Here is an 18,769-nt window from a genome sequence, read left to right as displayed (position 1 = left end):
GAATTTGCACGCTGGGATGACGAAAGGTTCTGTTACTTCTGTGAATAACTCTACTGTATAACTCTCAGTGTATGTTAGATCAAACACGGTACAGGACAATAGATTTTGTATCATGTGCAACAAGGTCGGTCAAGACCCATTTTACTGTCAACGTTAGTGTAAAGAAAAAGAGGTTCAAATATTGAAGCGCAACTACTGTTATTCTGAGAGTGATGCTTGCTGTGTGAGATAAGTGTTGTTTGTGAGTACTGAAGAAGAATGGTGAAGTAACATAGTATGAATGTTAAAGACCAACTAACAGTGCAAATGCTATGCCAATTCTATGTATTGAAAGAACCGTTGCTGCTTGTTGTGAGGAAGTCAACTATGGTACTTAACAGACCGCTGCTTTTGTACCTTCCTGTTGTGTTTTTGTGAGAATAAAAGTGATCCTCTTGTACACGAAAGGACTCGATTCCAATTCATTCAGTGTCTGTAGAACTCTAAACCCATTTCATGTCTCATGACTTCTGACGTCATAAATAAAGTAGCAGACAATCGCCGTATAAAATATTTATTAGTTCAAACCGAAAACAGTGAAACAAAGAAAAAGCTTATCCACACACTTCTATATTAAAAATAATTTAAATATAGTACAAATCTTGTTCTAAGCTCCGTCCCGAGCTGTTGTAATCCTACTAGCGCTAGGACAAAAGGACAGGTCATCATGCTTTTACACCAGATGCAGTTATTGGGATTGACAGCTTGCAGCCGTCTGAGTACCACAAAGAGAATAAGCTATTAATATGACAAACAAATGTAGGGTCTTGTCTAGCTTTTACTAATGGGTATATACACAGTCCCAGTGTTCAATCTGCTTTAAACATGTCCAAAACCTCTAATGAAGATAGTAGAGAATGAGGGTGATTCTCATTGAAATCGTGCCGTTGAACTGTAGTCCATCCATGGCCAAGCCCTTACTCCTTTAGCAGTATGTAGAAAGAGGATGTGTTTACAGGGAAATAGAGTGTGCTTACTGTAGGTGTTTTGTTGGGGATCAGAGAAGTATTAGGAAACAGCACCTCACAATCTAATATACCTGAAGCTGTACTTAGAGAGCAGGCAGTCAACAGTGAGGTTTGTTGTGGGCTGAACCACAGGTAGAACCAATCACCTGCAGTGCTGGGTTAAGTCTAGGGGAGATATTTCAAGTTTGTGTGCACTCTATATCCATGAAATGAAATGAGAGTGATTGTTTGAATGGAGCGTGAGTGTGTGTGCTTTCACAGGGAAATATCGGAGGAGACTTGGAGCTTTTGCCCGGGCTTCCACTTGGCGCTGACTCGGGACCCGTCTGTCCGCCTGTACGGCTGGTTCCTCAGGTCTAGCATGAGAGATGATGGATGGCAACAACACTGTGAGACCACAACCTGGAACAGGACTGGTCTAAGCATGCTTTGGTACTGACACCTGCCCACAACCACAAACAGACTGACACAGACAGACCAACACAGACCGACAACTGCACCAAGAGACCGAGAGAAACAGAGATATCCACAGACAGGGAAAGTGCTGCACAGGAGTCATAGACACCTCCAGAGAGAGCGAAAGACAGACCTACACACTTCCGAGGGGATTATGTGGGGCTCTCATCACTGAAGCCAGAGTCGCAGAAGAGGCGAGAGGAGCGCTTGCCAGAGCGAGCCGTGAAGGGTACAGCCTTTAGAGCTGAAAACCCCAGAGAGAGAGAGAGAGATAAAGAAAGAGAGAAGAGGGTGAAGGAGAGACATATGCCCATGGGAATGAGTGGGAACGACATGAAAAAGGGAATGAACAGATAAGGTGAAAGGGTATGAGTAGACGTGGTAGTGGACATTGCATGATGATAGTTATAATGTATTTGTGAAAATGGAGGATGGCGAAAAATGGCATAAAAAATTGTGCAGAAAAACAAGCATTATCATACTGTACATTTCTACAAGTGTATACCACAGCTACCACTTTAGTTTAATTTCAGCATTGTATATTAATTATATTACACATACACAGCAGACATACACTGTACGGGAGACCTTGACCCCTGACCCCACAAGGCCCACCTGTGATGATGTCCTCGATGGCTCCATCCTTGCCCTCCCGGACCAGGGGGATCACCTGCCGCCTCTTCAGCTCTGCTATCAGGTCCATCTGGGGCAGCTTGGGCATCATAGGTACCTGCTGGGGTCAAAGGGCAGCCAAAAGGAGTTGGGGGTCAAAATCAAAATGATACATGTTTTGAGGGTAAACGGAGTAGGTCAACTCTCTTTGTGTTCCATTGCGTGGTTGCTAATGTGTCACCGACTACCTTCTGTGGTATTTCAGGCTTCGCTGATGTCGACGGTGGCCCTGTTCTCCCTTCTCTGGACAACACATCCTGCTTTTTCCTCTGCTCATTCTCCTGCTCTGCTTGCTGCCGGGACCAGAAAAAGAACATTTATGTATGGTACACTGTCACATTAGTACAACAGTTACTGTTTTATGTGTAGCAAAGAGCTCAGCACCGTCTACTATGTCGATACATGAACTTACCTTTTATTTTTATGTTGGCTATATGAATACATTTAATCAATCAATAAATGTAATTAATCAATGTGGTGGCTAACCTTATAGGCCTTGATGAACCTCACGAAGACAGGGAAGAACATGGAGGGAGGTGTGGTTTTAGGGTTCTCTCCAAAGTACTCCACTGTTGATTCATACACATCCTAACAGGAGAAAAAAATGATCAGACCTTCATTATACTGTACATCATTGTTTTCTGTAGCAGTAGTACTCATGTTATACAAATATTATCACCCTCTCCTAAATTCATTTATTCTAGCGTCATTAAACCATTACTAAGTTAGCCCCATTTAGTAGGCTGTACATTTTGGCATTTTTTCATTCTACAATATACTATATTTAGTAGGGAGAATTGACCTGGGCAGTCTTGCCATCTTCTACTACAGAGTCCAGCAGGTCATTGTTGCTGGTGAGGAAATCTTGCAGCACAGGGTTGTCTTCCTGTACGGCAAACTCTTTCCTGGTTACCTCCATGCCCCTCTCCAGGGCACACACGTCCTGCAGAATGCTGTCCAGGGACACCAGAGCAGCCTTGTCCATGAAGTGCAGCTCGCTGTGGAAGGCTTGGAGCTCAGGGTATTTCTCCTGGATGATGCTCACTATGAAGTGCAGCAGAGTCTGTTTCCGGTCTGTGGACTTAGTGTCTAAGAGCTAGATTGAACCAGAGCCATATATTTAGAGGCAACCAATGGAGAAAAGGATACAATGTGAAAAGGTTAGCATGATCCCAGACCTGTATTTGCTTTATGACAGTGGTAGTCAGAGGTAGTTGGCAAAAACACATACAGATCTGGGATCAGATAATGAAAATCAAGGGATACAGTACTCCATACAAATTTGAAATAAGATGTGACCCATCCGGATGATGCAGTCTAAAATGGAATCAATTTTGAAGTTAATTGATGATTTGGGTAACTCTGCCTGTCATTAATTATCTTCAGCAATAATTTGAGTTAAGAGGCATACTCCCCAGCTCCACCTTAGTGTTCTAGTCATTCAGTCACTGTGGCTGATTCAGAGAAGGCCTGTCAGAATCGGTTATCTCTGGATCTCTCACTGAGGTGGAGTCTCATTTGAATAATTACTGTAGATAATAAATTTGATGCTGTGCTAAAACAATGTTCTGCTAACCCAAGTGAATTTCTATGGACTTGGGTCGGAGTACCAGAGCAATGTGCCTTGTCGTGGGAAAAGGAACACAAAATGAGCCTCTAAGATTTGGTTGATGAATACAGTATGTCTGCTTGAAGTCTTTCCCACCAAGTCGAGACTCTGCAGGCGGAACCCATAGGCTGCTCCTCTCTTGCTGCTGTTCATGTAGTTTCCAAAGGCTAGGATGATCTTAGGGACAGAAGAGGCATACCAAACTGACACACCAATGCTGTGTAACCATACAAAACTAACCAATTGAACACAAACCATCCATGCAGTATATCAAAAGCGCTGTCTCCTACAGTACCTCAAGGATCTTCTTCAGCTTGCTAGAGGACTTGATTGACATTGAGGCAGCGATGATTGCGTTGAGTTGCTATTGGAGAGATGGGAACGTACATTATTATGGTGAATTATGATATTATGGTGAACCTTTGCGCACCCAACTACTGTCCATGACAAAAACATTGAAATAACATTGAAACCATTTTGAAATAACATTGTTTTTACTGTTTTCTACTGACCGGCTGGATGAGCTGGATGCTCTCGGGGAAGTTGCCCATGAAGGTGAGTGTGCTGATGCGCTGGGCTAGCCGTGGGATCTTGCCAAAGCGCACCATAAAGCGGTCCTCCTCGGGGAGCTCGTCCAGGGGCCTCCCGTCTCGCTCGTAGTTCTGGATGAGCTTGACTTCGTACTCTGAGGGGATGAAACGCTCCAGCAGCTCCAGGAAGTCCAGGCTCAGAGCTTCCTGGTTATACCTGTGTGTGTGTGGGTGGGTGGGAGGGAGGGGGTCAAGGGTTATGTACAACAGTGGAGGTTTCTCAGAGAAGGAAGGGGAGGACCATCCTCCTCATTGACTTTCAGAAGGGGGAAAAAAAGGGAAAACGTAAAAAAAATAGATAAAACTAAACTAAATATAATCACCAAATAATTGATTAATACACATTGTTTAGCAATGAAGGTCTACATTAGCCTCAACAGCACTCTGTAGGGTATCACCATGGTGTAGCCGGAGGACAGCTAGCTTCCGTCCTCCTCTGGGTACATTGATTTCAACACAAAACCTAGGAGGCTTAGGATTCTGTTTATGCGTGATCAGGGGTGGATTCATTCCGCCGATTTATGTTCAAAATGTTTCCTACACGGAACAAAACGGGGATAAACATATCTGAATTTGTCCAATAGAAACTTTTGTTTGCAACTGTTGGACTAATGACTACATCCTATATCAGCTAAATGCAGACAAGAGTGTGTAAGACGGTATTGAATGTATCACTGTCTGTCCATGTGTCACTGTCTTGTCTCCTCAAATGTTTCTCTCTGCATCTACGTTGTAAACTTTCATTCATTGGCTAGGTTGTAGCAACCTCATGATGGGTATAGGGAGCATTAGAGTATCATGTAGTAGCCTAAACCTATAGTTGTTACATTGAACTGGGTGAATGGAATATGAATGACAGTCATCCAATATGCTCTAATAGAAATAAGGCCATGCTCACAAAGAAAAAAAAATGTCCTCCCTCATCTTTAACAACACTGACCACCACTGATGTACAACTACTACTTACTACAGAGACTGTTCATATTCTGAGATTACTGTATACTGACAACAGAAGTGAGTTATGAGTGAAATGAGTCTTCACACATTTCACATTGGTTATAAGTTGATCAGTTACTATCAAATGCTTAGTAAAACCATAGACAACCATATGTTTCTCTCTTTGTGTATACACAGTCACAATACAAAAAGTACTACATATCACATTTGGTCATCCAGAGCGACTTACAGTCAGGGCATTCAACCAACCCTCTTACTATATCTACTCTTATGCACAAATGACATGGTATTTTTCTTATAACAACTTGATAACAGTCACATACGTCTCTATAGCGGTGCAGATGTCTGAGGTGGCCATGCCTCCCTTACGCAGGGTGATGGCCAGGTTCTTGGCCCTGTTGGACTCCAGTAGGGACACTTTGCTGTGGATCTTCTGGGCCACCTTTGCTCTCAGAGTCCCCACGTCAGCCGGGGCTGTCTGGGCCTTGGTCTTAAACTGCTCCTCAAAGGCGTCCATGTTCAACTCCTAGGACATGGAGGGGAGAGGTGGATAACTAATTCATGGTAACTAATAACTCATTTTTGGTAATGGCCAAACTCAGTGAGAACAATTTACAGTTAAACATCAGCGAGACTGGCCGTTGATACCGCAGGCTATTTTGTCATATGGCGGGAGACAGATCAGATAGCGAGAGAGAGAGAACTACATAGGATTTCAGGATTACAGAAGAAAGAGAAACTAGAGAGCGGCTGAAACAGAGAGGAAGAGGTATTGGGAAGACTGGAATGAGTAGAAACAGAAACAGCAGCTGCAGACAGATGAGGACGTATTGAGTTGGACAAGAATACAGATTGTAAGAAGATAGCTAGCAGGGTACTGGGGTCTCACCCCCAAAACGTTCTCATCATCCAGCTCATTGAAGATGGTTCCAGCCACCTGGTTGGGTTTGAGGGCCTGCCAGTTGAATGAAGGCATACGGTACTTAGTCTGAATGGCCTTCTTGTTTCTGTTACCTGTCCAGAAGAGGGACACATTAGTTTTGGTGGGGATCAATGAAGTGAATGTTTCGTCTTTAGAGCCACGACTGACAGAACTATCTTGACCTATATCGCGTGTTTGCTTACCAGTGTGTCCATCATGCTTACCCCCAAATGGTGGGGCCATTCCAATGCTTGGAGGTGGTGGGGGGAGGGCTATACCACGCCCTGGAAGAGGGGGGGGCAGAGGTGGTGTTGCCATCGAGCATGGAGGAGGAGGAGGAGGGGGTGGAGGAGGAGGTGGAGGAGGAGGAGGAGGAGGAGGAGGAGCTTGTGCCGTGACCTCTGTTGCACCAAGTAATGGAGGAGCAGGGGGTGTGGGCGGGACTAAAGATGTGGGAGGGGCCACAGGGCCATCGACAGTCGTGATTTGTTCTGTGGAAGCAGGGAAATATGAAAAAAAGGTAACATTTTTGGTGATGAATTTGATTCCATAAACCAAAATAAATGTATATTTCTGACATGGTTTCTGAGCCCATGTGTGTGGCTTGCAGCCCACCTGTTTCAGCATGGATGGAAACAGGAAGGATGAAAGGGACGACATGGAGGTCCAGGTGTCCCGAGGACGAGCGCTCCATTCGAATCAGCTGCTGGTCCACAAGCCCCTGAACTTTCTCCTCCAACTCCGCCAAGGCCTGGGCCGAACGATCACTATCCCTCTGCCTCTCTCTTTCCCTCTCTCGTTCTATCTCTCTCTCTATCTCCCTCTGTTGTAGAATGGTCACATGGGAACAGGACTCCCGCAGACTCTCCTGTTACACAGACACACATGTCCATGTATTAGCCCTCTGAGCTACAGCCTAGGCATTAGCTCAGAAACTAACGCAAGTCTTCTTTGTGAATGTCATGGATGTCATGGACTGTAGTTGATACTGTCGCAAAGCTAACTAAAAAGCAGCATTCGCCAAGTGAGGAAAAGATCATGATTATTAGAAAGCAAATGACGGACTCCTCATTAAATCTGCGTATTCCTTCAAAGCTCAGTTGTCCTGAGTCTGCACAACTCTGCCAGGATCAAGAGAGACACTCAAGTGTTTTAGTATTATATCTCTTGACACAATGATGAAAATAATCATGGCCTCTAAACCTTCAAGCTGCATACTGGACCCTATTCCAACTAAACTACTGAAAGAGCTGCTTCCTGTGCTTGGCCCTCCTCTGTTGAACATGGCTCTCTATCCATCGGATGTGTACCAAACTCACTAAAAGTGGCAGTAATAAAGCCTCTCTTGAAAAAGCCAAACATTGACCCAGAAAATATGAAAAATGATCGGCCTATATCGAATCTTCCATTCCTCTCAAAAATTTGAGAAAAAGCTGTAACTCACTGCCTTCCTGAAGATAAACAATGTATACAAAATGCTTCAGTCTGGTTTTAGACCCCATCATAGCACTGAGACAGCACTTGTGAAGGTGGTAAATTACATTTTAATGGCATCAGACCAAGGCTCTGCATCTGTCCTCGTGCTCCTAGCACTAAGTGCTGCTTTTGATACCATCGATCACCACATTCTTTTGGAGAAATTGGAAACCCAAATTGGTCTACACGGACAAGTTCTGGCCTGGTTTAGATCTTATCTGTCGGAAAGATATCAGTTTGTCTCTGTGAATGGTTTGTCATCTGACAAATCAACTGTAAATTTCGGTGTTTCTCAAAGTTCCGTTTTAGGACAGCTATTGTTTTCACTATATATTTTACCTCTTGGGGATGTCATTCGAAAACATAATGTTAACTTTCACTGCTATGTGGATGACACACAGCTGTACATTTCAATGAAACATGGTGAAAATTGCCCAAAATTGCCCTCGCTAGAAGCCTGTGTTTCAGACATAAGGAAGTGGATGGCTGCAAACTTTCTACTTTTAAACTCGGCCAAAACAGAAATGCTTGTTCTAAGTCCCAAGAAACAAAGAGATCTTCTGTTGAATCTGACAATTAATCTTAATGGTTGTTCAGCCATCTCAAATACAACTGTGAAGGACCTCGGCGTTACTCTGGACCCTGATCTCTCTTTTGACGAACATATCAAGACTGTTTCAAGGACAGCTTTTTTCCATCTACGTAACATTGCAAAAATCTGAAACTTTCTGTCCAAAAATGATGCAGAAAAATTAATCCATGCTTTTGTTACATCTAGGTTAGACTACTGCAATGCTCTACTTTCCGGCTACCCGGATAAAGCACTAAATAAACTTCAGTTAGTGCTAAATACGGCTGCTAGAATCCTGACTAGAACCAAAAAATGTGATCATATTACTCCTGTGCTAGCCTCCCTACATTGGCTTCCTGTTAAGACAAGGGCTGATTTCAAGGTTTTACTGCTAACCTACAAAGCATTACATGGGCTTGCTCCTATCTATCGCTCTGATTTGGTCCTGCCGTACATACCTACACGTACGCTACGGTCACAAGACGCAGGCCTCCTAATTGTCCCTAGAATTTCTAAGCAAACAGCTGGAGGCAGGGCTTTCTCCTATAGAGCTCTATTTTTATGGAATGGTCTGCCTAACCATGTGAGAGACCCAGACTCGGTCTCAAACTTTAAGTCTTTACTGAAGACTCATCTCTTCAGTGGGTCATATGATTGAGTGTAGTCTGGCCCAGGAGTGTGAAGGTGAACGGAAAGGCTCTGGAGCAACGAACCGCCCTTGCTGTCACTGCCTGGCCGGTTCCCCTCTTTCCCCTGGGATTCTCTGCCTCTAACCCTATTACAGGGGCTGAGTCACTGGCTTACTGGTGCTCTTTCATGCCGTCCCTAGGAGGGGTGCGTCACTTGTGTGGGTTGAGTCACTGATGTGATCTTCCTGTCTGGGTTGGCGCCCCCCCTTGGGTTGTGCCGTGGCGGAGATCTTTGTGGGCTATACTCGGCCTTGTCTCAGGATGGTAGGTTGGTGGTTGAAGATATCCCTCTAATGGTGTGGGGGCTTGCTTTGGCAAAGTGGGTGGGGTTATATCCTTCCTGTTTGGCCCTGTCCGGGGGTATCATCGGATGGGGCCACAGTGTCTCCTGACCCCTCCTATCTCAGCCTCCAGTATTTATGCTGCAGTAGTTTATGTGTCGGGGGGCAAGGGTCAGTTTGTTATATATGGAGTACTTCTCCTGTCTTATCCGGTGTCCTGTGTGAATTTAAGTATGCTCTCTCTAATTCTCTCTTGCTTTCTTTCTTTCTTTCTTTCATTCTTTCTCTCGGAGGACCTGAGCCCTAGGACCATGCCTCAGGACTACCTGGCATGATGACTCCTCGCTGTCCCCAGTCCACCTGGCCGTGCTGCTGCTCCAGTTTCAACTGTTCTGCCTGCGGCTATGGAATCCTGACCTGTTCACCAGGCGTGCTACCTGTCCCAGACCTGCTGTTTTCAACTCTCGAGACAGCAGGAGTGGTAGAGATACTCTTAATGATAGGCTATGAAAAGCCAACTGACATTTACTTGCTGCACCCTCGACAACTACTGTGATTATTATTATATGACCATGCTGGTCATTTATGAACATTTGAACATCTTGGTCATGTTCTGTTATAATCTCCACCCGGCACAGCCAGAAGAAGACTGGCCACCCCTCATAGCCTGGTTCCTCTCTAGGTTTCTTCCTAGGTTTTGGCCTTTCTAGGGAGTTTTTCCTGGCCACCGTGCTTCTACACCTACATTGCTTGCTATTTGGGGTTTTAAGCTGGGTTTCTGTACAGCACTTTGAGATATCAACTGATGTACGAAGGGCTATATAAATACATTTGATTTGATTAGTTAGATGATACCTTTAGGAGCTCAACCTCTTTGGTGGTCTGGATGAGATGTTTCTCCAACTCTGACACTGTCTCCAACGCCTCCCTCTCACTCTCTTGCAATCTGCTGCTTATCTATAACACACACACACACACACACACACACACACACACACACACACACACACACACACACACACACACACACACACACACACACACACACACACACACACACACACACACACACACACACATTTATATAGAGTTGTACAGATGGGTAAAGATGTGTGCTCTTGTACACATTTTTGTTTGTACACAATGGCCACATGATCACCTGTGCATTGTGGTCCTGCAGCTCCTCCATGTGCTCCAACAGGGCGTTCTTGGTCTCCGCATCCTCCAGCAGAGCCCCCACATCAAACACGTTGTCCAGGTAGGCCTGGATCTGCACCAGCAGCCTGTCACTCTCCGTGAACTTTAACCTCTGCACATGACAGAGGAACACAGACACACATATACATAGACAAACACAGAGATACATTACTATTTTTCTATGTAATTATGTGTTCACACATGCACCATTTGTTAACCTTCAAATCTTGTCTCCCATGACAACAGAAACATAAAACAACAGAATGATGTGTCTTTTGGTTTTTGGTTCTGATAAGGAAAGACAGTTGTACTAATGCAATCTCATAAGGTATTTATGAGGTATTATAAGGTATTATAAGACACATTATTCACAAATCAGTGAGTAAATTTGGATATTTTCTGAAAACATCTGACCATAATTCACGGTTAAAGTCTACACCTGTTGTAATTCAGCCAGCGCATGTGACAAATACAATTTGATTTGACGTATCAGTGGTAAGGGGCAACTTCTCTCCGTGATTCAGTATCACTCACCTGGAGGTAGTCATCCAGGCCATGGTGGCTAAACTCATACTGCAAATGGACCCTGAAGTTCATGTTCTCAACAGAGTGGACCATGATGTTGATGAACTGCATGCACGCCACCTGGTGGACATAAACAGTAGGAGATGGCGTGGTACACTCTCCCCCCTCCTCTTGTAGGCCCGCAGACCAATTTCACAACAAATATATATATAAATTAGGAACTCAGTCGGGGTCTCAACTTACTGTTGATAATAATAGAATATAGAATAGAATTTCAAAATGTCCGTTAAATGTTTTAAGATTGGTAAATTAGTCGAGCGGCGAGCTATCCATACTTATAGTAAGCATGGTCAAATTACCGACCGGGGTGGGGCCCATTGATCATCAGTTATCATATTAAAAATGGCAAACATTTTCCTCCATCTTACAGCAAAATATGTAGAATGGCAAGAAATGTGTTGTAAAACTACACATTTTTCTCTCCGCCCAATGGCAAAATACGCAGAGCAGACCCGTGATGCGGGCCCTCATGATGAATTCAAATTTTTTTGTGGCCCCCACCCCCATCAGCATTTTTTCTTCTGTACATCAAAGAAGGAGATGGACCGAATAAACATGAATTGTGCAATTCGGAGTTAGACTCACCATGAAGTCAATGTTGCTGTCTTCATTGGAGAAATACTCCATGAGCTTCTCGAATCGGCTCCTCTCTCCACATACCTTATGAACGACATGGATTGAAAGGGGAAAAGGTTCTCCACTATGCACATAATTCTGCACTGCAACACCACAAATATGCATAGGGTGGCAGTGTATCCTTAAATACAGCTTCCTGTACCCCACGCAACCCATATTTCACTTTGTATGCTTTTCTCCCGTCCTCTCTACCCCAGGCTATCGCAAATTACTTCTAAAAGGGAAGTTAACTTACTTCAATAATGAAAGCTATAATATCAGCATCACTCTGCCATACAAAGGTGGGTTCAGAACACTCTCATAAGCAGTCAAATGCATCAGTTAGACTGTTCTATCCTGTGATATCCAATAGCTGTTTTGAACATGCAGTGATATGTCTTTAAGGGTTAAAGCTCCTCCCCCCAGCCCACTCATGTCCACTAAATAATACAAGCCTGCTCTTCAACCTGCCAGCCTGTACCCAAACAATGCCCACGCTCTGCCACTGTGGGCAACAGGAGCCAGCCTGGTACTTCGTCTTTCCGCCTCCACTTCTACACTCCTCCACCATGTGCTATCTATCATCTCTCGCTCCCTCCCTCCGTCTATCTCTCACCCACACGGTTTGTCCGTGCGATACCAAAATGACTGTCACTTCTGATGCCAGAACTGCAGCTGATGCAAGGTCACTACTCTAAGGTATTGCTTAAGCAGTGTGTGTTATTGGGATATGAGAAGGCGAGAGCTCTGGATACTACAGTTATGGACTTTTATCAGGCTCATTTGAAAGTGTTGAAAGGTCAATCAATATGTCACAACTTTGTGAGCATTGTTTGAGCGATGCCTATCGCTGAGTGGCACATTATAGGGTTTTAAAAAGATGGACTGTAAGCAGTGACGACCCATCATTCAGGGGAGGCGGAGCAGTAGCTGTTGCCTGTTTTGAATGTTATTTTGGCGTTAATTTGTGTCACATATCAGTTTGCAAACAATGTAAAAACACATTTGTTGAGTGAATAAAGCCGCATGCAAACATTGTATTAAGGCAGCTCCAAAATGCAGGTGTTTCAGCCTAGCTCAGTGCTTTCTGTGGTGGAGGGGCAGTCAATGGAAAATACAGAGCGTGTGCGTTGATTGGCTCGGTGTTCTGCCACTCAAGGGGAAACTACGTCACCGCAGAAGCTAGGCAGTTCAATCCCCCTTGGGTGCTGCCATAGATTTACATTGGAAGTGCCCATCCAAGAAGGCTCAAGGTCATTGGCCACAGATAAAATGGCTTCAAATCACATTATATCTACCATGGCTTTGATTGGACTGATCTTGTCAAAGTCATACTTTCACAATCTTAGCTAGCAAGCTAGACAAGCAGTCATCGTCATGAATCACGTCGACAATCTACTGGCAAATCCTTTTCAAACCTTGTCATATGAAGAGAAATGATAGATAAAGTGTATCGGTGCTCATCGGCCATTGGACACAAACACTACACAACAAGTCGGAATTGCAAATTCAATAATGAGTGGTTTGGAAGGAATCAGTGAATAACTGCAAGCGTTGCAAAGCAATCACTATTTTGCTTCCCCTACCTGCTATTAGGTGGAGAGGGTCTGTGGCCCACGTCTGGGTTTAAGGATTTAAAACATCTGTCTGAAAGGGTCTCTTTTCCAAGTTTAAAAGGATAAACATTGTCCATGGGCCAGAAAAGGTTGAAGACATTGGCCATGCTGTCAATGCAGCATGATGTCTTCCATGTTCAAAACAACTGACAACTTGGAACTGGGAAATCTCAGACTTCAGAGAGTTCAAGACAAGTGGGAAATACGTTCTGAACGGTCATCCAACTTGGAACTCTTTCTAGAGCTCCAACCTGAAGATGTTGGATGTCATGATTCGGCCTTGTTTTTTCAGAGTTCCCAGTTGTCTTGAAAGCACCATAAATCCAGAGAATGCCAGACTTTGATAAGACATTTTTATGACAAAATGTGCCCACAAGAAGAACCGCCGCGCCGCCTTCCTGTTCAAGTGAGCACAGCACCACCACAACGAGTCCAAAAATGTAATGTATACTGCTGCATAAATTATGTAATATGCCAGGGAGATATGTATACTGTAGCTAAGAAAGTAATACTATATTGTGTAGTGAGCTGTTCGTAGCCCATGTGCCTCACCTTAATAATTTGGTACCTTTCCCCCTCAGCCTACTGTTCTGAATTGCTGGTGCACATGTAGCCTATAGCCTGTTTTAGAGAAATGTCATCATCGAATATTGTAAGAGCTTTCATTGTCTGATTATATGCCCCCTTTATTTATCCTACGGTTCTGACTTATTGTACAGGGAGAACACTGTAAGAACGGCTAATGTCCTGAATTCTGTCGCTTTACTTTTCAAAAGTACTGAACAAATAGTTTTATTGACTACGTCCATTTTAGCTCGCTCATTAATGTCTTAATCAAAATTACGGACGGCCTCTTATCCGCTCATCCATCCCTTATGCCATAGTTTGTACAGCTCAATTATTATAGGCCTATTGCTTATATAGGTCTACCTTATTAGTATTTTATTCATCATTTTAGGCAATGTTGGAATTATTTCATTGTTTTGCTTACTTTGTGTATTATAATTAGCTTGTGTGTTTTCCTTCACGAGGAGGGGATATTATATAATGTTATTGGGTCTGTAACCATGCTTCCTGTTCAAATATTTGTTTTCAACAAAAAGTTCAGTAATAGACCCTTGTAATTCCAGTTGATATTGCGAGGGTTGTTTTGTTTGTTTGTTGGTTTCCCCATAGGCCTAACAAAATACTTCAAATTGTAACCTCTCTCTGTAACGTGTGTTGTTTGAAGGAGACCAAGGTGCAGCGTAATTTGTGGTCATCATATTTATTCAATGAGAACCAGCAAAAAAATAACATAGTGAAACCAAAACGAACGTACCGTTCCGTAGGCTACAAGAGCTGTACAAAAACAAGATCCCACAACATAGGTGGGAAAAAGGCTGCCTAAGTATGATTCCCAATCAGAGAGAACGATAGACAGCTTCCTCTGATTGGAAACCACACTCGGCCAAACACAAAGAAATACAAAACATAGAATGCCCACACCACATCTCACCCTGACCTCACCAAATAGAGAAATAAAATGGCTCTCTAACGTCAGGGCGTGACACTCACTGGAGGCTCCGGACTGGGGACCGTCGCTGGAGGCTCCGGACTGGGGACAATCGCTGGAGGCTCCGGACTGGAGACTGTTGCTGGAGGCTCCAGACAGCGGATCATCACTGGAGGCTCCGTGCCATGGATCATCACTGGAGGCTTTGTGCCATGGATCATCACTGTAGGTTTCTTGCCATGGATCATCACTGGAGGCTTCGGACCATGGATCATCACTGTAGGTTTCTTGCCATGGATCATCACTGGAGGCTTCCTACGTGGAGCCGGAACAGGTCTCACCGGACTGAGGAGACGTACTAGAAGCCTGGTGTGTGGAGCTGCCACAGGGCTTACCAGGCTGGGGAGACATACTAGAGGCCTGGTACGTGGAATCGGAACAGGTCTTACCGTACTGGGGAGATGCACTGGAAGCCTGGTGCGTGGAGCAGGCACCGGATACACTGGGCCGTGGAGGCGCACTGGAGGTCTCGAGCGTAGGGCTGGCACAGCCCGTCCTGGCTGGATGCCCACTTCCGCCCGGGCAAAAAAGTCAGCTGTCTGCTATTGTTTTTAAAAATGCAGTAAATGAGGCTGAATGAACTGTGTCGCTGCCAGACAAGGCTCCGCTGATAGCCAGGTGTAGCGGTGGTAAGGATTCACTCCATTGTGCTGTAAAGAAAGCTCTGCTGTTGGGACAGCTTTATGTAGGCCCTAACAGTTTGTCACCATTACGGTGCAATTCATGTACTGTTTAGTATTGTGTTGTGTTGTGTTGTGTTGTGTTGTGTTGTGTTGTGTTGTGTTGTGTAGTGGCTTTGCTGCCATGCATCCAAAAACAAGTTTTTGAATTTCCCCCACCAAGATTTACACGCTAAAATCGCCACTGACTGTAAATAACCAATGCTGATATATCATGTGTTCTGATACTTCCACATGCCGCCAGACATGTGTCAGAGAAAACGAGTGAATGTCAGACATTTTGATAGAACACTTTTTGCTACTGAAAAAGTTGTCTACTCTGGTCAATGTCCATGTAATTAACCGCTCTAGGGAGAGGTTTCTCATAACTACTGGACTGGGATAATTATACTTCAAAGACAAAACTGACCACAGATCAGTGCTCAGGGGCAACTATCCGTAAATACCACAGGTTGCAGTAGGGCATCTCATGCTAAGACCTGGCTTCTCTGTCCTTGCCCATTGCTAATAATACCCAGGTCTACATCACAATGTCTGGCTAGCCCTATCCACAGGGGTCTTCCTCTGTTGGCAACAGTTGCTCCCGTGACAGACAGTGGGGAGAAGTCCAAGGAAAGGTTTAGCTGTCACGTTGCCAACAACTGTTAAGAATTTTTGTGCCCCCACCCCCTCCGGCACCTTCACCCCCTCCTGCTTATAGTGGACAACTGTCATGACAGCTGCCAGGGGGGTCATTGGGTGATATCTTTGGGGTTTGAATAGGTTGATTTGGCATGTGCAGTGCTCACAAGGAAATCAAGACGACTGATGGCCACATCCTGACTTTTTCAGATCTCTGCATGTAAGTCATGTAAGCTTTGCGTAAATTGTGTGTTGTTGTCAATGGGAGATTTGGGAAACTGGGAGCCTCTATGACCCGCAAACTCAACTCTGGACCTCAAAGGCAGTTCCACTGCACTTTTTCATTGTTCCCCTCTAATCAGGGACTGATTTAAACAGGTGGGTGCAATTAATTATCAGGTAGAACCAAAAACCAGCAGGCTCCGGACCTCGTAGGGTAAGAGTTGAATACTTCTGCTGCATGACGTGCAATATGATGATGGGAGACTTCAGAGGGGTGTGGGGGATTGACAGGAAGTGTTGGTGAAAAGACTGTCTTCATGGATACCCCTCTTACCTCTTTGAAGTTGTCAAAAGCGGAGAGGATGATGTCATGACCGCCCCTCACTAGACATACAGCAGCCAGCAGCTCCAGCACTAGAGCTTTGGTCCTGAGGGGTACAAGTGTACATTACACACACACACACACACACACACACACACACACACACACACACACACACACACACACGCACACACAGGCACACACACACACACACGCACACACACGCACACACGTACACACGCACACACACACTAATAACACTGGTCCTCACCTGGGGTTCCTGTTGTTGAGGCTGAGGGTGATCTCGTTCACACAACACGGGTGGGTCATCACCAGGTTAAACCCAGACTAAAACACACACGTACACACAGTTGTCAGTCATCGCCACCTTCAGTCGTATTTCACACAATGCAGTGTGGAGATCCATACCGACGCAAAGCCTGGCAACTGTCGCTTTTTTTTGATGGGCAGTGAATTTACAGCGTAGGAGGGAGACAAAGTTATTGGTGTGTAAAACTACCAAGCCATGACGCTGAAATAAATGTTACTTCTCCTAGCTAATGCTATTGAGTCACTCTGTTTTAACAGTAGACATGAAGGTGGATGGGCCTGCCTGGCTAAGTGTTATAGGTTGAATTGTACCTGGTAGTTCATGATTGCACGGAGGCACATGATGCAGAGGTGAACGTCGTCTTTCTGACTGACGAGGCGTGAGTTCCTCATCGCTTTCCTGCTGTGGAGAGCGTTGAATCTGCCCGGTGAGAAACGTAGCTGTTATTGACATGTTATTACTAATGCATAACGCTGCATTAGTAATAACATGAGGTTATTACGTAAAGAGGTTATTACATAAAGAGGTTATTACATAGCATCATGGTTGTAGTGACACGCCTCCATCAAAGCCCTCGCAGTTTGAACAACTATAAAATCCCAACCTTATGTGTAATTTGTGCACGTTTATAATGTGCATATATTTCAAAACTCAGAAGAGATCAAATTAGCCCTGTGCCCCACAACGTCATGTGTTATAAGGCTGAATGGGACTCATTTTTGTCTAAGATGATGCCATCAAAGAAGGACACAATGAAGCTTTCATTGCCACATCCACATGTCAATAGTCATGCTAATAATCACTTTGAAATATTTTGGTTAAATGACATCTGAGTGATTGAAAGGAGGGGAAAAAATATATATAATAGACACCAGCGAAAGAGGGACAAAATGTTTTGGGAGAAACAGAGGAAAAAACAGGTAGAAAGAGAAGAGGACAGAGGAGATAAACGAGATACGTTCTCACACACCCCTCTTGGATGCATCAGTGACAGGCAGGCAGGGCCCCAACATGAACCCTCTCAGATGCCTGTTGGTCGGTGGAAGGTCTGAGGGTTTTGCCCTGGGTAGACATTGCTCACATTCCCGTCTGCGCCATATTTACAACATAGATGAGAATGCTGAGAGGGAGGAAGGCTGCTTCCAACGTTTACCCTACCAAACAGTTGGTGTGACAGGAACGAGGCTCCTCCAGATGAAAAAGAGTACAGAGGATAGAGGTGTGTGTGTGTGTGTGTGTGTGTGTGTGTGTGTGTGTGTGTGTGTGTGTGTGTGTGTGTGTGTGTGTGTGTGTGTGTGTGTGCGCGTGCGTGCGTGCGTGTGTGTGTGTGTGTGTGTGCGTGCGTGCACATCTGTCTGCCGGCCGTACCCTTGTGAGAATCTTGGTACGGCTGGTATTGCTTACCACGTAGTGTAGCTTAACCTGTAGCATCAAGGTGGACTCGTCTGTCCCAAGCTTTCATACACACACATACACATGTAAACACACATGTAAACAGACACGAGTCCACCTTGACGCTACAGGTTAGGCTACAGTACGTGGTAAGCAATACCAGCCGTACCAAGATTCTCACAAGGGTACGGCCAACCAGAAACGTTCCGAGACATTTTGAGAACATTTTCATGCAGATCACACTCGTTCCGGGTTATTCGAAACACAGTGCAAAGGATTTATATTACACAAGAAGGAACATTGTCCCAGGTTTGATTTGTCCCATGGCAAGGAATGTCATTGAACCATGCTATAATGTAATTTACTTCAAAGTGTATCAGGTTGTCAATCCCCATGGACCACT

General features: G+C 44.6%; 1 protein-coding gene across 4 annotated transcripts in view; it reads right to left on the bottom strand.

Annotated features, from left to right (window-relative positions):
- Positions 1 to 537: 537 nt before the first annotated feature.
- The window catches only part of LOC112223240 (formin-like protein 1), a 53,018-nt gene continuing 34,786 nt past the window's right edge, over positions 538 to 18,769 (bottom strand). Inside the window, exons 7-26 of one of the 4 annotated variants that reach the window (XM_042305402.1) lie at positions 17,286 to 17,394; positions 16,915 to 16,991; positions 16,656 to 16,749; positions 11,598 to 11,672; positions 10,962 to 11,072; positions 10,390 to 10,539; positions 10,086 to 10,187; positions 6,829 to 7,081; positions 6,417 to 6,704; positions 6,181 to 6,305; positions 5,615 to 5,817; positions 4,257 to 4,491; positions 4,040 to 4,108; positions 3,841 to 3,921; positions 2,938 to 3,231; positions 2,622 to 2,723; positions 2,324 to 2,428; positions 2,079 to 2,196; positions 1,597 to 1,707; positions 538 to 1,363 (exon numbers count right to left, since the gene is read on the bottom strand). In XM_042305402.1, coding sequence (XP_042161336.1) covers positions 1,616 to 1,707; positions 2,079 to 2,196; positions 2,324 to 2,428; positions 2,622 to 2,723; positions 2,938 to 3,231; positions 3,841 to 3,921; positions 4,040 to 4,108; positions 4,257 to 4,491; positions 5,615 to 5,817; positions 6,181 to 6,305; positions 6,417 to 6,704; positions 6,829 to 7,081; positions 10,086 to 10,187; positions 10,390 to 10,539; positions 10,962 to 11,072; positions 11,598 to 11,672; positions 16,656 to 16,749; positions 16,915 to 16,991; positions 17,286 to 17,394 — 2,683 coding nt within the window. In that variant the 3' untranslated portion in view covers positions 538 to 1,363; positions 1,597 to 1,615. The remainder of the gene's footprint in view (positions 1,364 to 1,596; positions 1,708 to 2,078; positions 2,197 to 2,323; positions 2,429 to 2,621; positions 2,724 to 2,937; positions 3,232 to 3,840; positions 3,922 to 4,039; positions 4,109 to 4,256; positions 4,492 to 5,614; positions 5,818 to 6,180; positions 6,306 to 6,416; positions 6,705 to 6,828; positions 7,082 to 10,085; positions 10,188 to 10,389; positions 10,540 to 10,961; positions 11,073 to 11,597; positions 11,673 to 16,655; positions 16,750 to 16,914; positions 16,992 to 17,285; positions 17,395 to 18,769) is intronic. The other 3 variants (XM_042305401.1, XM_042305400.1, XM_042305403.1) reach the window with 3 other exon arrangements.

The sequence above is a fragment of the Oncorhynchus tshawytscha genome, linkage group LG24 (genome assembly GCF_018296145.1).
Source record: "Oncorhynchus tshawytscha isolate Ot180627B linkage group LG24, Otsh_v2.0, whole genome shotgun sequence".
In the NCBI taxonomy this organism is placed as follows: Eukaryota; Metazoa; Chordata; class Actinopteri; order Salmoniformes; family Salmonidae; genus Oncorhynchus; species Oncorhynchus tshawytscha.
This window is presented reverse-complemented; position numbering and strand designations above follow the sequence as displayed.